General features: G+C 28.2%; 1 protein-coding gene across 1 annotated transcript; it reads right to left on the reverse strand.

Annotated features, from left to right (window-relative positions):
- Nucleotides 1–15,014: 15,014 nt before the first annotated feature.
- Nucleotides 15,015–15,465, reverse strand: LOC136086876 (uncharacterized). The gene is made up of 2 exons (XM_065809372.1): nucleotides 15,255–15,465; nucleotides 15,015–15,166 (listed from the first exon to the last, which is right to left on the reverse strand). The coding sequence occupies exons 1-2, from the start codon at nucleotides 15,463–15,465 to the stop codon at nucleotides 15,015–15,017; spliced, it is 363 nt and encodes a 120-aa protein (XP_065665444.1).
- Nucleotides 15,466–17,286: the final 1,821 nt, after the last annotated feature.

Genomic DNA, 17,286 nt, shown 5'->3' on the forward strand with positions numbered 1-17,286 from the left:
AGGAAGCTTTTTTTTTTTTTTATCTAAAAACAGTGATTCTTAGATAAAAAAATTGGATTCTGAATATTGTTTACCTTTACCTAACTTAGAAGAGGAATTTACTAACTCCACGCCATCTTCTTCTTTTAAAAAACGCGGAAAACCTTGCGTGACTTGTGGAGATTTGTCAGAATCCAGTAAAAAAAAAATTCCGTGTTACTTAAGGAATATGGATTCGAGCATATCTTTAATACATATTTTCCGGCGTTGGTTTCCATAGGAGAATAAGCAGAAACAAAACTTGTGGAATCATTAAGGATTGCTGATATAGACAAAAAAACTTAATATCGAGTTTTATGGAAAACGTAACCCAAAAAAATATGCTAACGAATGAAGAAGCACTCAGTGTGTTTATTGATTTAGATTCAACAAAAGCACAATATTTGTACATGAGGAAGGTGATAAATGAACGAAACTGCTCCATATTCCCACCATATTGTAAAATTTAAGAAATTAAACAGACCTGCTATCCACCATCTTCTGCAGTAGAAATTATGAACACACATGCGAAAATTCTAGAACTGCAAAATTATTAGGATCATACAGTAGCTAGAATTTTGACCATAGATTCCGTGTACAGTATTGAATTCAAAAATTTACTTTTATATAGTAAATGGGGCTGTGATGGTTCCTCTGGCCAAAGCCAATACAAGCAGAAACTTCCAGAGGAATCTGAACTTAATTCTGATGCAAATTTGTTTATTAGTTTTTTGATGCCTATCAAATTAATTGATAAATTAACTGGTGCAGTTGTTTGGCAAAATCCGGCACCTTCATCTGTTCGTTTTTGTCGACCTTTATGCATAGAATTTTGCCAAGAGTCTCCCGAGAAAACTAAAGCCATTGTAGATGATATAAAGAGCCAAATAAACTCTTTGCCGCCGTTTATAATTAATAAAAATGGTAAAAGCGTACCATTAAAACATGAACCTTTTCTAACAAGGATAAATGGAAAAGTGGCTCAGGCATTAACGGATACGCCTCTGGGTCTACATGTACAATATGCGGAGTAACTCCACGGCAAATGAACGATTTGACCAAAGTGACTTCTAGGCCTGAAAATAAAAATTCGTATCAATACAGATTATCTACATTACATGCCTGGATTTGTTTTATGAAAATGGTATTACATATATCTTACAACTTTTCTTTCCAAACGTGCGCAGTCATGGTCAAACGTGGGAAGCCACAAGTGAAGAAATGAAACGGCTAAAGCAAGAGAAAAAGATCTTGGTGCAGAAACGTTTTCGTGAGGAGCTAGGGTTGATCATTGACAAACCAAGACAAGTAAGTGGTAATTCCAATTATGGTAATACTGCTAGAAGATTTTTTTACAATGCAAGCTGCTCTGCTGAAATCACTGGAGTGGATGAAAATTTGATTAAGCGATTTTACATAATTCTACAAGCTCTCTCCTCAGGTGTTATGATAAATGCTGAAAGTTTTGGTAGTTATGCTGTAGAAACTGCCCAAATTTATGGGATCAATTATGGATGGTACTATATGCCATCTTCAGTACACAAAATCTTACTTGACGGAGAAAATATCATAATGCATTTTGCAGTACTTCCTATCGGTAGACTTTCAGAAGATACGCAAGAATTCCGTAACAAGGATTATAAAAAAATTTCGCCTTCATCATGCCAGAAAATGTTCTCGATCAGTCACAAATGAAGATGTATATCATACTCTTCTGTACACTTTCGATCCGTACATCACCAGCATTAGAAAACCGTATAGCAAAAATGTGCAAGAACTTGATGAAGATACTCTGCAACTTTCGAAAGTCAACTAACTGATTTCAGGAACTGGAAGTCCTTATATAGTTATGATATAGTACCTTTAATATACCTAAACATTATTTCATAAGAACAACTATTTAAAAATTGTTATTAAGAAACTGTTTTAAATATTTCTTTAAATTAGTAAGTAAGCATTTTATGTAATTTTCGTCGTTTCTAATAACTTTAAGGTGTTTTCATACATTTGTAAAGTATTATGTTAAAGTGTAAATGAAAAAAGTTTTTCAAGTTTTTGGTTTTTATTTATTTATTTTTAATTTTGTATTACAAAAAATTCTTATAAAAAGTATTTCATTAAAAGCGTCATATACTACTTTACATTTGTGCGAAATTTCAATTCTCTATTTTTAGTAACAAACAAGTTATCGATTTTTAGTCCGAAACAAACTTTTATTTTCCACTGTGCGATGTGACAATAGTTAAAGTTGGCTGCAAGAGCAGATCCAACTAGGTTTACAATGAGTTTTTGCATCTTGTCTAAAAGCAAAAAGGCATCATTCGACAATCCGCTCTAGATATGGCAACAGTATTCTATACAAGCACGGATTTAAGACTTATAGAGAAAAAGTATAGAATCCGGAGTAAGAAAGTAGCACGATAAAGAAATACAACCTTAGCAGATGCTAATTGTGCAATGAATTTGATGTATGGTTTCCAAGAAAGATCGGAAGTAAAAGTTAATTTAAAAAGACGTAGGGTAGATAACTCATCAAGTATATTATCGTTTATAAATATAGGAAGACCTAGATTATTGCGATAACGATTAGCTCAAAAAGTTTAATTTTCATCTGTTTTAAAGTTCACCAGCCACTGAGATCCCCATGCCGTAGCCAAAGTGAGATTCGTTTTCAAGCTAAAATGTCCTATTTAAACAATCATAGAGAGTTGGCTTCTTATCAAAAAAATAATAAATGTAAACCTTAGATGTGAAATTTTCTGGGAGATCGTTAATGTAAATTAAAAAATAGTATAGGGACAAGGATAACACCTTGAGGAATCTTGAAGTTACGCAAAAGAAAAAAGAGTGCTGTCCATCGAGGACAACTTTTATATATACGATTGTATTATACGATTATTTCTTCCGTTATTATAATATTCGATTTTTATATCATTAATTTGTCAAAGTTGCGATGGTTGGAGACTTTGAACCAAAAAGCCCTAAAATTTTGGCCACAACTGTCCCAATCGTGAGATCAAGTTTTTTTGAACTATTTTTGACTTATGGATCAGATAGATATAGACTATATAGATATAGACTATATAGATCAGTCGTATTCATCGATTAATTTTAAATTTTATAGTATAATATATCAGCGTTCAAAAATTATGACCGTATAAAGTTAAATTTATTACCCCCCTTATTTTGAGGGGTAATAAATTTTGTATAGTCAACTTTTGAATGCTAAGAGATAATTCTACAAAAACTTAAAATTTATCTATGAATGTAACTTTAGTAAAGAAAAGTAAGAAAAAAAATATATATAAATTTATAAATACATACATATATATATATATATAAATATATATATATATATATATATATATATATATATATTTAAACAATTTTGAAATGTATTCTAAGAAATAGAGTGCTTAATGTTCTAAAAAGAACAGAGCAATTATAAATTAGTAGAAAACCACTTAACATATTTTTTTTTACACTGTGTTTCATCACTAAAGCTATTTAGAAATGAATGGTCAAAGTAATAAGGTTCAATTTATACCAAAAATTAAATCATACGAAGTCGCAAATGTCTTAACTACTTTAAGTTTTCACACATTTGTGGAATATGTGACACTATTATAAAAAAAATTCTTGAGAATTGATTACTTCTGCTTTTTAAAAAGAGGGATTTAATATTACTATTATTTGAGCTCACTTATTTTTATAGTTTTTGAGGAGAAAATTATTGTCGTGCATGCATTTAGAAATTAATTCCGATTTTTTGTTTAATAAACATTCTTGGCTTGCATGTGTAATAATAATTTTAAATTTTTTTTGTAGGCATAGTATGCGTTTTTTAGAAATATTGTTAAATGCAGGTGCTGTTTTAAGGATGGATCAATTCGGCATAAAATCGCCAACATTTTTATCTTTTATTTCTCATATTTATTTTGACAGCATGATGTCTTTTGAATGCTTTTTAACTTTAAAGGATTGCTTATGATTGGCAAAACGTTTTTTCCATATATTCTCCCACTGTTATGCCAATATATTGTTTATCAGGCATATTCTTAGAGGAAACAACACGTTTATGTACTACATTTTTTAATAAACAACTTCCACTTATTGGCCATTTTTTTCTTTGTTTTACAACTCCAATTTTCTGTAGCTTTTTCATTAAGGATTTCTTTTTTGTTTAACAAAAAATCATCGTGATCTTTTATAACTCTTTTCATATTTTTTGTGTAACTGTAGCTAACTTTATTTGTATTTCGATTAAAATTTTTATATAATTTATTAGAATGCGCGAAATGCTTATCGACCAATTTTAAAAACACTTTTCTTATGTTAGTGGAAACATTTTTGCAATATTGGGAGTTGAACCAAAATACATTTCTATTTCTATTTCGCTCTTTTGTATTCTTTTTTTTTTCAGGGTCAAATTTTTGTTCAAAATTTTCAAAACCACTACTTTTAAGGGCATTTTCAAATATTCGTTTAGAGGAATTAAATATGCTTTCATTAGAAGAGTTTTGGTTTAGCCTGTAATTAATTGAAATCGGGATTTGTTTTAAAATTTGGGGTGGATGATTTGAATTAATATTATTATACAATAATTCATTCTTTGGTTTTTAGAAAGACCTATTCAAATTTTCGGAGAGGTTAAATGTGACATAAAGAATCACAATTTTCAAATTTATGTCTATTTCAATTTGAAAGCCAATATTAAAAAAAAATTTTATGATATCTTTTCTAATTTAATCGAGCGGTGGACTAGATTTTTACGCATTACTGTTAAACCATCGTCGCGATAAAGGCCTGAATCTTTTATATTGATTATTTTACTTAATAAATATAAAATAAACAGTCCAACAAATTCACAAATTTCTGCTCCGTCATAACTGCCTATTGTTACATTAAAGCAGTCATATATGTTTTTCTTTTTCCAAGTTTCCTTATTAAAATAAAGTAAGGTTTTTTTTAAATGTTTTATAATACGGATTGTTTTTTCAAAAGTAACTGTGTGGCTTTTTGCAAATTCAATTGTTTTATCTGAAATATCTGCAGTTATTGAGGGGTAAAAATCATTAATGTCAAATTAAATTTATGTACAGTTTTATTTTCCACTCTTGCAAATTTAATTTATTTCTAAGAATATTATTAGTTTTGTCCAATTTAATTTTGTTTACATGTCCAATCTTACTTTTCGAGGGAACCAATAACCTACAAGAAAGTTTGTTTTGAAAATTTGGTTTATGGTCTTTTAGTTACGAAGACTTGGGCAGGGGCAGTTGATTCATTTCTATTATATTTGGTTTATTTTTTTAACTTACTTATTTCTTTTTATAAAAAATACTTTTTTTTTTTCATAGTTTTCTGTTGTCAGTTGGTAAATAATATTTGTTTTATCAGCAAAAACCCAAATTTTAGGATTCGATTTAACTATTAAATATTTAACTTAATTTAAACGTCATCTTCAAAATTTTCCAAATCAGGTATAAAAGATGGAGTATTTTTTGTTTTAAATTCATGATTTAAAACAAAAAGTCCATAATTTAAAATTGAAAATAATTTAAGACAAGAAATGATGAGTCATTTAAGGGATTTTGAAAACTTGTCAAATCCTTGCAATTATGATTGCAATTTGAAGATCCTTATATTCCAAGGAAGAAAAGACATCCTGGTAGAATCGAAAGTTTTTTTACTGGTAATACCACGTACTGTTCTGAAACAACGGACAATATATATTGAAAGATTTATTAAGAAGCTCTTGATAACGTAGCTACAACGATAACAACTCGTTTTGATCAGTCAGATAGAGTTGTTTTGCGGAAATGTGCAACAAGTTTTTATGAATGCACTTAACAACGAATTCTATAACAGAGATATCGATTCCTTTTTTGAAGTATTTGAAAATAATTTTAGAAGAGAGTAGTTGATTGCTTAATTGCAAAGTCTTAGGTTCTGCTTGAAAGAAACAGTTGTAAGTGCGAACGAATTTGTTTCATCTTAACAAAACTTAAGTGTGGGTGAAAGGCGCTTTATGCCACAAGTGGTTATTTTTGCAAAACCTCTCCTGGTTATGCCTGCAAATAACGCCGTAAGCAAAAAATTATTTTCCATTTTAAGAGTGATAACGTATCTTCATTCAACAACAACTAACAAACGCTTGAATCATATTATGTTATTGAATATTCATAAGGATAGAACTCCCGCAGTCGATATGAATAAAGTTGCAACAGAGTTCATTGATTGGAAAGAAACACGCTTAAATGTTTTGGGACATTTTTCCAATACAATATTTAATCCTAACTCATATATGTTAGTGAGTTCACCCAAAAAAATTAAAAGCTGTAAATTTAACTTTTCTGTCTTTTAAATTAAGTAGAATATAAACAAAATTCCATTTAATATATATTGTAAGCAAAATCATAAGGTTTTATTCTGATTCACCCTCAAAGTATTTGACCTACCCAGTAATATTGCCCACTCAATATAATTTTGTTACTACAGGCCTTACATCAGGGGTTACTCAATGTTTTATCCTTTGATCTACACTTTTTTTAAACATGGCCTACTTTACTTATACGGCCGGATATTTTGTATTTTGAAGAAAAAAATAGAAAGCCAGCTTTCTTGTGTAAAGTGTTTTCAAAGAAGCAATATTGGAAGTTGGAAAAGATGGTTAACAAATGTTGCGTTGTGCGTTGTCGCTCAAGTTATCATAATTACGGTAAAGTATCTACAGTAGTATTTTAGTTTCCAAAAAATGAAGAGTTAAAAAAAAATTGGATTAAATTTGTAAATAGAAAAAATTGGACACCTAATAATTCTTCCGTAATATGCCTCAAACATTTTGAAAAAGCATATTATAAGAAAGGTAACACGAATTAACGTTTTAGATTGATAAAAAAACTAAAGCATATTCCATTCAAGCCTATTCAAGCCATTCAAGCCTATTTATAATTCCTATTCAAAATATAAAGCCTATTCAAGCCAATATATAATTCCTTTCAAGCCTATTCAAGCCTAAGCCATATAACTAAAGTCTATTCCAACTATTTTTGATTGCACAAATTTGACTGAAAATGGTTCATCACCATTTATAAAATCTTTATTTCTTTAGGAAAATTACCACCTAAAATAATATTTTAGCCAGATCAATGCGAACAGTTTTTATTCAATGATTTGATTAATAACTTTGACTGATGTTATTAATTTTGTACAAAAGTAATAAAGTTTTAAAATAAAGATTTTAAGTTACAAAAAGAAAATAAGTAAAGAAAGTTTTTTATTCAACATTTACAGATGAATCAAAATTTACATATTTAATCGCAAAGGAGTGGTTCCAACTTATTTTGAAACACATTCTATTACGAGAAGATGTGGTAAAAGTAATGAAATTCTTTCTAAATCGACATTTGCGGATTGAATTAGGAGAAAAAATGTTGTAATTGATTTAAGACAGATTTTATCACGAAAAGAAGTCGAAAAGTATTGCTATACTGTAATTATCAAGAACAAAATAATAAGTTTAGTCTTACATGAAAACGTTTTAAGAAGATTTCATCTGTAAGAGATATGTTATACAGTCTATTTACTTTGTTAAAGATATCCATTTAAAAAGTAAACACGTCATTATTATTGTTTCTAACTGTTTTAAGGTTTTAAATAAAAAAAGACCATGCTTGAAACCTTATAATGTCAATAATATATTTAGATATACACTTATATTTAAACACATATTTATATTTAAACACATATTTATATTTGAATACATATTTATATTTGAATACATATTTATAATTGAATACATATTTATATTTGAATACATATTTATATTTGAATACATATTTATATTTGAATACATATTTATATTTAAATATATATATACTTAGATAAATATATTTAAATATATATAGATATACACACACGCATTTATAAATTTTTTTCCTAAATAGTAATTTTGCTCAAAATTGTTTTTTTTATTGTTCCTTTTATTCTATTTAGCATTTTATTTTATGCTATAGTTTAATGCAATGTTATAAGTAATAAACAAATCAATAAGTTTAACTAGATCTTTTAAATCGCATTATTTTAGCGGTTAAGTAGCGGTTAAGTAGCGGTTAAGCAAGAATAAAGTAAAATTCACGCAATAAGTAATGCTGAAAACAGTAATAAAGTACCTAAATTTGACTTTGAAAATGCAACAAACTTTAGTAAGGTGTCTATTATTCATAATATCATAATAAACCTAATATCAGTTATTGACGCTAAGCCATTAGCCTTAGAAAGTAAAACTAATATAGAGAGTATATATCTTGATATATTAAAAGCTATTGAAACATTTCCACACTCTCTCCTACTTCTAAATTTAGAAGCTTATAAAATAGATTTCAAACTCTGCAATTGGATAAAGTGTTACCTAAGAGATTGGCAGCAGAGTATCAGTATTAGTGGTACATACTCAGAATGGATAAGAGTAAATAGAGGTGTCCCCCAGTATTTACTTTTATGATATATATTAATAATTTTCCAGATTTGGTTTCAACTGTTGTATTTGTAGTTGTAGATGATACTAAGTAATACAATTTGCTTTCTGATAGCTCATGCAGTAATCTGCAAAACGATGTAGACATTGTGGCAAACTTGGCAAAATTATGGAAACAAGTTATAATGCAAAAAAAATGTAAAGTTCTGCCCTTAGGACCAACAAACACAAAATTCATTTATACTTTCGTTGATACAAATCTCAATACCTTATGTAATTTTAAAATCTCTCTCGTCAATAAAGGTCTTGGCGTCCTCGTTGAAAATAATTTCACTTTTTCTTCTTTCGTAAGTACAAAGATTAACACCACCAATAAAATTGTTATAATGATCAGAAGATCATTCCCAGTCGGCATCTCTACGTTGTTTCTGCGTTGAAATACGGTTGAAGCGTTGTTTTAACGTTGTTCAACTATGTCACAACGTTAAAACAACGTTACGGTTTAAACGTTGATTATTTAACGTTGTTTCAACGTTAAATCAACGTTGACAAAAAAAATTCAATAATAAAAAAACCGTACGTTGAGTTGGTGCTTAAAGCAAAATTTGTTAAAACGAAAAAAATAATTGAAACAATATTTTAGTATAATGTGCAACACAGAGGTGTTTATGTGAGAAATTTTTAATTTTTAATTTTCAAAAACGTTTTATGTAGTATTCAAATTTCATACGATAAAATAATTTAATGGCTTATTTAAGAAACTAGCGAAAATGCTACTATAATGTTCTAGCTACGGTAGAATCATCTCCCAGTAATGAAGAAGAGAAACTCGAGAGAGTTAAAAACATTTCAAAACTTACATAAAAAATCAGTCAAGTAGAAGAAGACAAAAATTCGGAAAGCGAATATGAAAGTGAAAAATTTCTTTATGATTATTTGTCTCAAAGTGACAATGACACTGTTTTTTCTTAAAAAAAGTTGAAAAAAATGATGTTTTACTTAATCATAAACTGGCGAAACGGGCAGTAAAGCACTGCTGTTCACGTGAATGTGTAAACGAGCTGTTTGCTATACTGATAACAGAACCTTTCTGCTATCTACAGAAACAGCTTTTAGTATATCGATCTCAAAACCAAAACAAAGTTCTTTTATGAGACAATGCCCTTCTGAGAAGGACATTGTCTCATAAAAGGACTTTGCTTCAGACTCCAAAATCATTTACTGTCGAAAGCAAGTGTGGTGGTCAATACTATTACTTTGGTCTTGAGGTTGGTATACTAAAAGCTGTTTCTTCATCAAATATGGGTTCTTCAATTTTTATAAACGAAACAATACTTATTGATGTAAGTATTTTTGGTTTATGAACCTTTGGCCTATTTTATGTAGAATAGTGAATTTTAACCCTTTTATTGTGAGGTTATATTATGGAAAATCTAAACCATTTAATATTGATAATTTAATTTTTGATTTTTTAAATGAATATAGACAACTTCAGTTAGATGAGATATTTTGATATTTTTGAGACAAAAAAATGTTATGCGCCTGCAAGAGCATATATTAAAGGTACAATTACTCCTAACGGATACAATGCTTGTGAAAGATGTACAGTTAAAGGAACTTTTAGTATACAACGAGTATAAGAAAAAAGGAAACAAAGTACCAAAATAATATAACATTGATAAGTTCCTGATGGCTGAAAGCGGTATGTTTTTATTTATTTTTTAGTGAACTTTTTATGAATTTTAGTGAATTATTTAAATTTATTGAGTTTGTAAAAATATTCAACAAAAGTTGCTTTGAGAATCTATTTTAAGTTATGAGTTTCAAAAGAGGGTATTATATTTACTTACTGATATAAGAAATAAGCTATGAAGCCAAAACACAGTTACCAAACCTGCTTATGATAGTGAATTTATAAGCCAATTAAGGTTTATTTCTTCAGTAGCTAAATTTGATGAAGAGGACAAGATATTAGATGACGAAAAAAACACAATCATCATGGTGAGTTTTAATAAGTATTTTATTAAATAGTTATATTCTTTAGTTGCAGAACTTTTTTTAATTTTATGTCTACAGCTTTATTTCAAAACTTATAAAAACTTACAACTGTATATATTAATGTTTAATGTCCACAGTTTTATTTTCATTAATATGATTATAATACGTTATTAGAGAGGTTAGGCAATTTTTACAACCAGATATCATTCCTAGTGTTAACTTGTTATTCAGATCAACACTAATTATTTTTTTCTTGTTATACTCCGGAAAGATTACCAGGTTTACAAGCTCCTCCTACAACGAAACTGAGAGTTTTATATCCAAGCTTTCCTTCTCCAAGATAAGACTTAAGCTTTGCTGAAAAATATGCCTGTTCTAATATAGGATCAATTTAATGTCATGACCAGTACAATATAAAAATAAAAAACATTTTTGTGTCGTTTTAGAGCAGGACTAAAATTATTAAAAAGTTTTAGCAGAACAAATAAAGTGATTTTAATTAAATGTCATTTTTATCAGTCACTTGAAAATATATGATTACTTGTATAAAGATAATTAAATTTCAAACAATAATATTAGCTTTACATGTTTTGATTTATTTGGTTGAATCATTTACAATTAGTTGGTGTAATTATCTTTAAAAGACAGAATAATGCTGAGGTAATCTAAATATTTTTTAATTATTGATGAATTTTAAGGAATTTTAATGAGTTCAATTTAAATATTTGAAAAAAAAAGTTAATATTAGTTCTCTTACCTATTAAAATATAAAATATTTTCCAACAATTTTATGTCCTCCATGAATATAAAGGACAAAGGTGGAAAAATATGCTTTAAGAGCACTAATTTATATGACATTGCGAAAGGTATACCTTTATAAGATATGTAAAACTTTTTCATTTTTCTTTACAGCTTTTGCTATTAAATACGATGGAGCGAATGAAACTTTAATTGATGGTATTTTGTCTGACTTCTTAAAATACGCACCATTTCGAAAAGGTGGCGGAAAAGAAAAGAAATTAGACTGATTGTTATAAATATTAACATACATTTCAATAAAATAACATTTTCTTGTTGTCTACTAAATATTTGTTTTCAGTGTTAATTCAACATTACCAAAAAAAACTCAATTATGAAAAAAACCTTGGATTTAAATGATGTTAAAAGTAAAATAAGAAAAGCCGAAAAAAAAACTGATATAATATTTTTGTTTTTAATAAAAACAAAAATAGTAATAATGTGGTATTAAAAATTGGTGTTATTATTAATGTTTATTAGATGAAGATGAGTGAAAATTAAGTTAAAAATTATTTATTGGTCATTAAAATTGTTTAAATGATAGTTTATTATTTATTGAGATGTTTTCTTTTTTAATTTTTGTTGCTTTTATATCATCAATCAAACTTAGATATTGTTGTGTGATATTTTATAATATACATTATATTATACTATTACATTTTATATTATTAATGATCATGATCTATTTTTGTTCAATATTCCGTCTTACTCTTACGTAGATATTTATGCTTTAGCAACCTGGGATTCTTCCATTATTTTCCTTTGATGCCTTGAGTTATTTGAGCATAGTTATATGAATATACTATTCAGAATTCTGCGGAATATTATAACAATAAATGTATTAATAAAAATAAATTTAAAATATAATAAATTAATAAAATAAAGGAAATTTTAATCCTTGCTAATATGTTTACTAATATTATTGTTTAGCAAGTATCATGGTTATAAAGTGTCAAGATTTTAGCTAGTTTAACTAGACTTGTTAGTAGACTCACATTATGATTTCTTCATTTTATTATTAGTTCATATAACATTTTCAAAATCAAATACGTGGAGCTATTTGAAATGAAGATTTACAAGGAAAAGAAGGTGTAATTCCATCTAATTGGATTAGTGATAAAACTGTTTATTGGCTTCTAGATAACAAAGCATTGGCTGCACAAAAATGCCGAGAAGATTTGGCTTAAGTTTCCACAAATAAAAACTATGTTCTCTCCAGGTATTACATCTATATTTACATTATTATTATTTTTAAATAACGTAGTAAGAAGAGTTATTTTGTTGATACAAAATATATAAGTGTTCATATAACTATTTCAATTCCAAAGAAAGCAAACAGGATTGTGGAAAACTTGAATTCTAACTACAAAACTCCTCTTTTTTATTTCTTGATAGAAGTATAATATTCAAAATATCCATTCTTTGTCTGCAAAACTGGTTAACGCCTGAAAGTGCATTGCAAAGGGATTGCAAAAAATTGCTTTAGCAAATGCATGCTATTTAACATAAGAAATGACATTATTGACCCATGTCTAAGCCCCATAAGTGTAAAAACATGGACATTAAACCTAAATAAATACGAAAAAATCCTCTAAATTAGAAGCAAAATCTCCTCTAAAATCCTACTATTCTTATGAAAATTTTATGTTGCCACCCCGATAATTACTTTTCAGTGATAGAAAAATTTAATATTTTGAATATTAATTTATTTTGAAAAAAGGTATTTTTTAAAGGTATATAACATGAACTTTAATTAATAAGATTAATATTAAGTGAACGTAAATTATTCATGAGTTATTAATTTTTTGGTATCCCATTGATACATGTTTCTTTAAAAAAGAAAATTGTCTTTAAAACGTTAAATACGCACAACTAAATAAATTTATTATAAATAACTAAGCAATTGAGCACAAATACGTTTCAAACAAAAAAAAATTAATTTACAATCACACATGTGTATAACAAATTGTAAAAAATATGTAAACTTTAATCTTTTATAATGCATTAATGCGTCATATGACAAACCTAAAATAAAAATTGTAACAGACAAGTAGACATAAAAGAAAAAAAAACAAAAAAACAATTGGAAAATAATTTACCTGCTTTTTGGTAGCCTGTTGTCATACTTAAAGTGCTGTCATGATGCAGCTTGTCGGTGTTGTTTTATGACGTTATTTCACGTTGGCTTTTAGTAAACTTTAGTTAAATTTAAAGACATTACAATTGATTTAAAATATTTTATTTAAAAGCAAAAAAACAAATGCTTCAAGGAGCCAAACTAAAAACATTTAAGATAAAAAAATCAAATAGAGATATAAATAAATTGCATTTATATAGCTAAATAGTCTTTGTTCATAGTAAATTTTAAAAGCAGTGTTTTCAATAAATTAAACTACCAATTAATTATTTTTAACAATAGAATGTAGCATCATATTATGATGATTGGGTAATGAATCAACTTAACTATATTTAAGTTTAATTGGTGGCAAACAAATAAAATTTTAAGTAAAAAAGACAAAAACAAACCAAATATACAACAATATATTATAAAAAAAAATTACAAATTAAAAAAAAAAACTTGAACTTATTGAAGGACATCTCCGAGAGAGGCCCTGGGTGTTTGGAGCGATATCTTTGATATGCTCAAATGTTAACGACTCTAATATTACAAATAGAAGGATATAATAAAAATTAAAAATATTTACAATTTTTTAAATCAAAATATAAAGCATAACCTCACCATTTTAACAGGATAAAGAGGATGCTAAAAATAACAATAATAAAAAAAAAGTAAATTAAAAAGGGTTAAACTTGTGAAAAATTTAATTTTAATAAAAATTTTAATACCTGTCAAAACACCTGTCAAAACACCTGTCAAAACCACTGCATCAATATAATTATTTTGAAGAGTAAAAACTTTCATTCGAGTACCATTGCATAGCCCAGCTTAGAGATCTAAATTTCTAAGTAGCATAATTACACAACCAATTTTCAATTTTCAACAATGAGGTGGTATACCTGAAGGAGTTACGCTGTTCAAAAACTCGACAGGAAAGTTATTTCTTTCGTTAAGGTCATCAATTTGATCAGCACTTAAATAAATTTTGACCTCACCCGGTAGACATTCAAGCACTTCTTCATTGATTGATAATGAATCAACATTAGTTGGTGTTAAAATCACGCGTTTAGAATAAACATTTTAATCAGCATCTCCAAAAATCTTTTCAACAATCTATTCATTTTCTCTAATAATGCACTGACTTGGTATTTCAATGCATTTCACTGGTTGTCTTTTTTTCACAACATGCAGAATTTGCCTGAAGTCACCACCAAAAAGAATGATTTTCCTCCGAACGGAAAGTTGTTGTTGCAAATATCTTTTAACAACCTATCAATTGCATTTAAGGCATGTTTATGTATCATGGATGTTTCATCAAGCAAAAACAAACAAATTTGTCTTAAAAAATACCCGTGTATAGAGTTAGGAGTTAAATTACATGTGCTATCATCCAATATTGGAACAGGAAGTTTAAATAAGCCATTTAATGTAGATCCACTTGTAAGAAGCGTTGCTGCTATGCCAGTCCATGCAGCTGTAGCAGATTTAAAGCCTCTACTTATGGTTTCAGCAATCAAATAATTATAAGTAAAGAATTTTCCACTACCAGCTGATCCATCCATAAAAAACAATCTAGAATGTTGATTTTCTACACTTGGTTGCTCATTCAGTGTCATCTTGCAACAAACCTTTCAAAACACATGCTTCACGAAATGTTTCAAGGACAATACCATTAACAGTACGCAAATCCTCCCAAGATGTGCGTACTTTTAATGGTATAGTCCTACCCACGATTTGCTTGCAAAAGTAACAGTCTAAGAAAAAAAAATTCTTCGGTTGGATTAACTTTATACATTCTTACTATCACCTTATTACCACCCCTTTGTCTAACCTTCCATTTACAATGTTTATCATTAAATATAAAATGATAAGGAATGTCTACATACGAATAGCAATATGCTCTTTCATTTTCAGTATTTAACTTAAACCATGCCGTTAGGTGCGTATCACGTTGGGCTGCACGATTTAAAGCCTTTTGATCTGCTCCTTCTCTAAAATACACTAATTGATTTTCAGGTAGAAGAACTTTAAGGCGTATAATAGTGTGTGACATGACTTATTGGATACTCGAAAATTTACTGCTCGCTTCTCACTTTGATTTGGTTATTTCTAATGAAACCAAGGCGCTGACCTTCAATTTTAACATACGCATCGACAGCATATTGCTGAAACAGTTTTTTGCCAGAAATGAGTGAAGAAAAAAATTGTCTAACTGAAAATTTATAATCTTAAAACTGAGATAATGTAATATGATTTCTAACCAATGTAGCACGTTCAGGGTTGTGAACCAATTGATTATGCCAACCAGCATCACCCCTCGGAAAAATTAGAGGATAAACCATAGGATTTAAGTTGGCAGACATACTTGATATAGTTTTAATTTTGGGTAAATAACAACTTCCCTGAAAACAGGTGGTGCACCATCTTCACCAACAAACACAACTGCAACTTCATTATGTGAAGGGAGATTATAGCGACGTCTATCAAGCCCATCAAGTAAAGACATTTTCACAACTAACACTGAGCGACCTTCTTGAGCTGCTCGACGAATTTCTTCATCTTCCACTTCAGCTATGTTTTTAAATGCAAGAGCAAATGGGTTTTCTTCACTAATAATAGTTTGGAATCGAAACATTTAATCACTGAAGCGAAGATCATTACCACGTTGTTGCATTGTTACGTTGTTACTGCTGCAAGTGGATCATAGATGTATAGTTGACAATATGTCGACAGAACATTTTGATTTGGTCCTAAATTACCAATACGATGAAAAACTTGACCACATAAATATAATATGGCGGCCCATGATTCATGGGTTAAACTACATTAGCTTTAAATGAAGCAAAAGAAAGACAGGCATTAAAATTTCTAATATATTTAAAAAAAATTAGATTAGCATTTCTATCTGCATAGTTTCCTTTAAATAAATCTTCTAAATCTTGTTGAAATGACGAAGGTTGCGACAAAACTACCTTTCTATTATGGCAACATAAAAAATGTGTTTCATCAGGAAATTTCTTAGCACCACAATGCTGACAAATATAATTCATTTCTACTAAATAATTATAATCTGGAACAGTATTACTTCTTGCCATACAATGCATTCTTTCGTATCTAGCAGCAATTCTCGCATTTTGTTGATTATTAATTTCATCTCGCCTAATCTCTTTCATTTCTGCGACGATTATTTTCAACTCGCCTAACCAAGCTCTCTTCATTTGTGTTCGAATTATTTGCTGCTTGCCGAGCAGCATTTTGTCCATTATTAATTTCATCTCGCCAAAGTCTATCTCTTTCATTTGTGCCACAAACAACTTGCTTATTAACACTTACATTTTCTAAACTAATATCTGCTTCTAGCCTGATATCATTCATTTAAACTTCACTTTTAATTAAAAGTAGTAACAAAAAATCTTAAAGGAATCCTGAAGATTGCGATCTTTCCTATATAATTTTTTTTCTACTCTAAATAGCACACACAAATAATTTTTATATATAACAGACTGTCATAATTATACAATAATCTTATGACTTTAAATATTTATATATATGTATATATATATATATAAATATATATATATATATATATATATATATATATATATATATATATATCAGCAAGGAGATGTTTGAAAAAAAATTAGCTTAGCAAACAATAATAAAAAAAATTATTAAAAACATGCAATTCTAATAATAAACATACTGCTAACAAAGAAAAATTAAAAAAAAAACTTTGTAAACCCTTAGTTGGAAACTTAAAAATTATTTCTTTAATAAAAAATTATTAGTAAACGTTTTTTTCAAAAATTCACAAAACTTTATGAACAATATTTCGTTCTTCTATACCACATTAATACATTATATGGTAAATCTA

The sequence above is a fragment of the Hydra vulgaris genome, chromosome 11 (genome assembly GCF_038396675.1).
Source record: "Hydra vulgaris chromosome 11, alternate assembly HydraT2T_AEP".
NCBI classification, from domain to species: Eukaryota; Metazoa; Cnidaria; class Hydrozoa; order Anthoathecata; family Hydridae; genus Hydra; species Hydra vulgaris.

Bases quoted from the DNA above. Each gene is read 5' to 3' on its own strand.
- LOC136086876 (XM_065809372.1), bottom strand. From the start codon at position 15,465: ATGTCACACACTATTATACGCCTTAAAGTTCTTCTACCTGAAAATCAA. The intron at 15,167-15,254 runs GTAAATGGAAGG...TTTTTTTCTTAG, and splicing joins TATATTTAATGATAAACATT to ACTGTTACTTTTGCAAGCAA.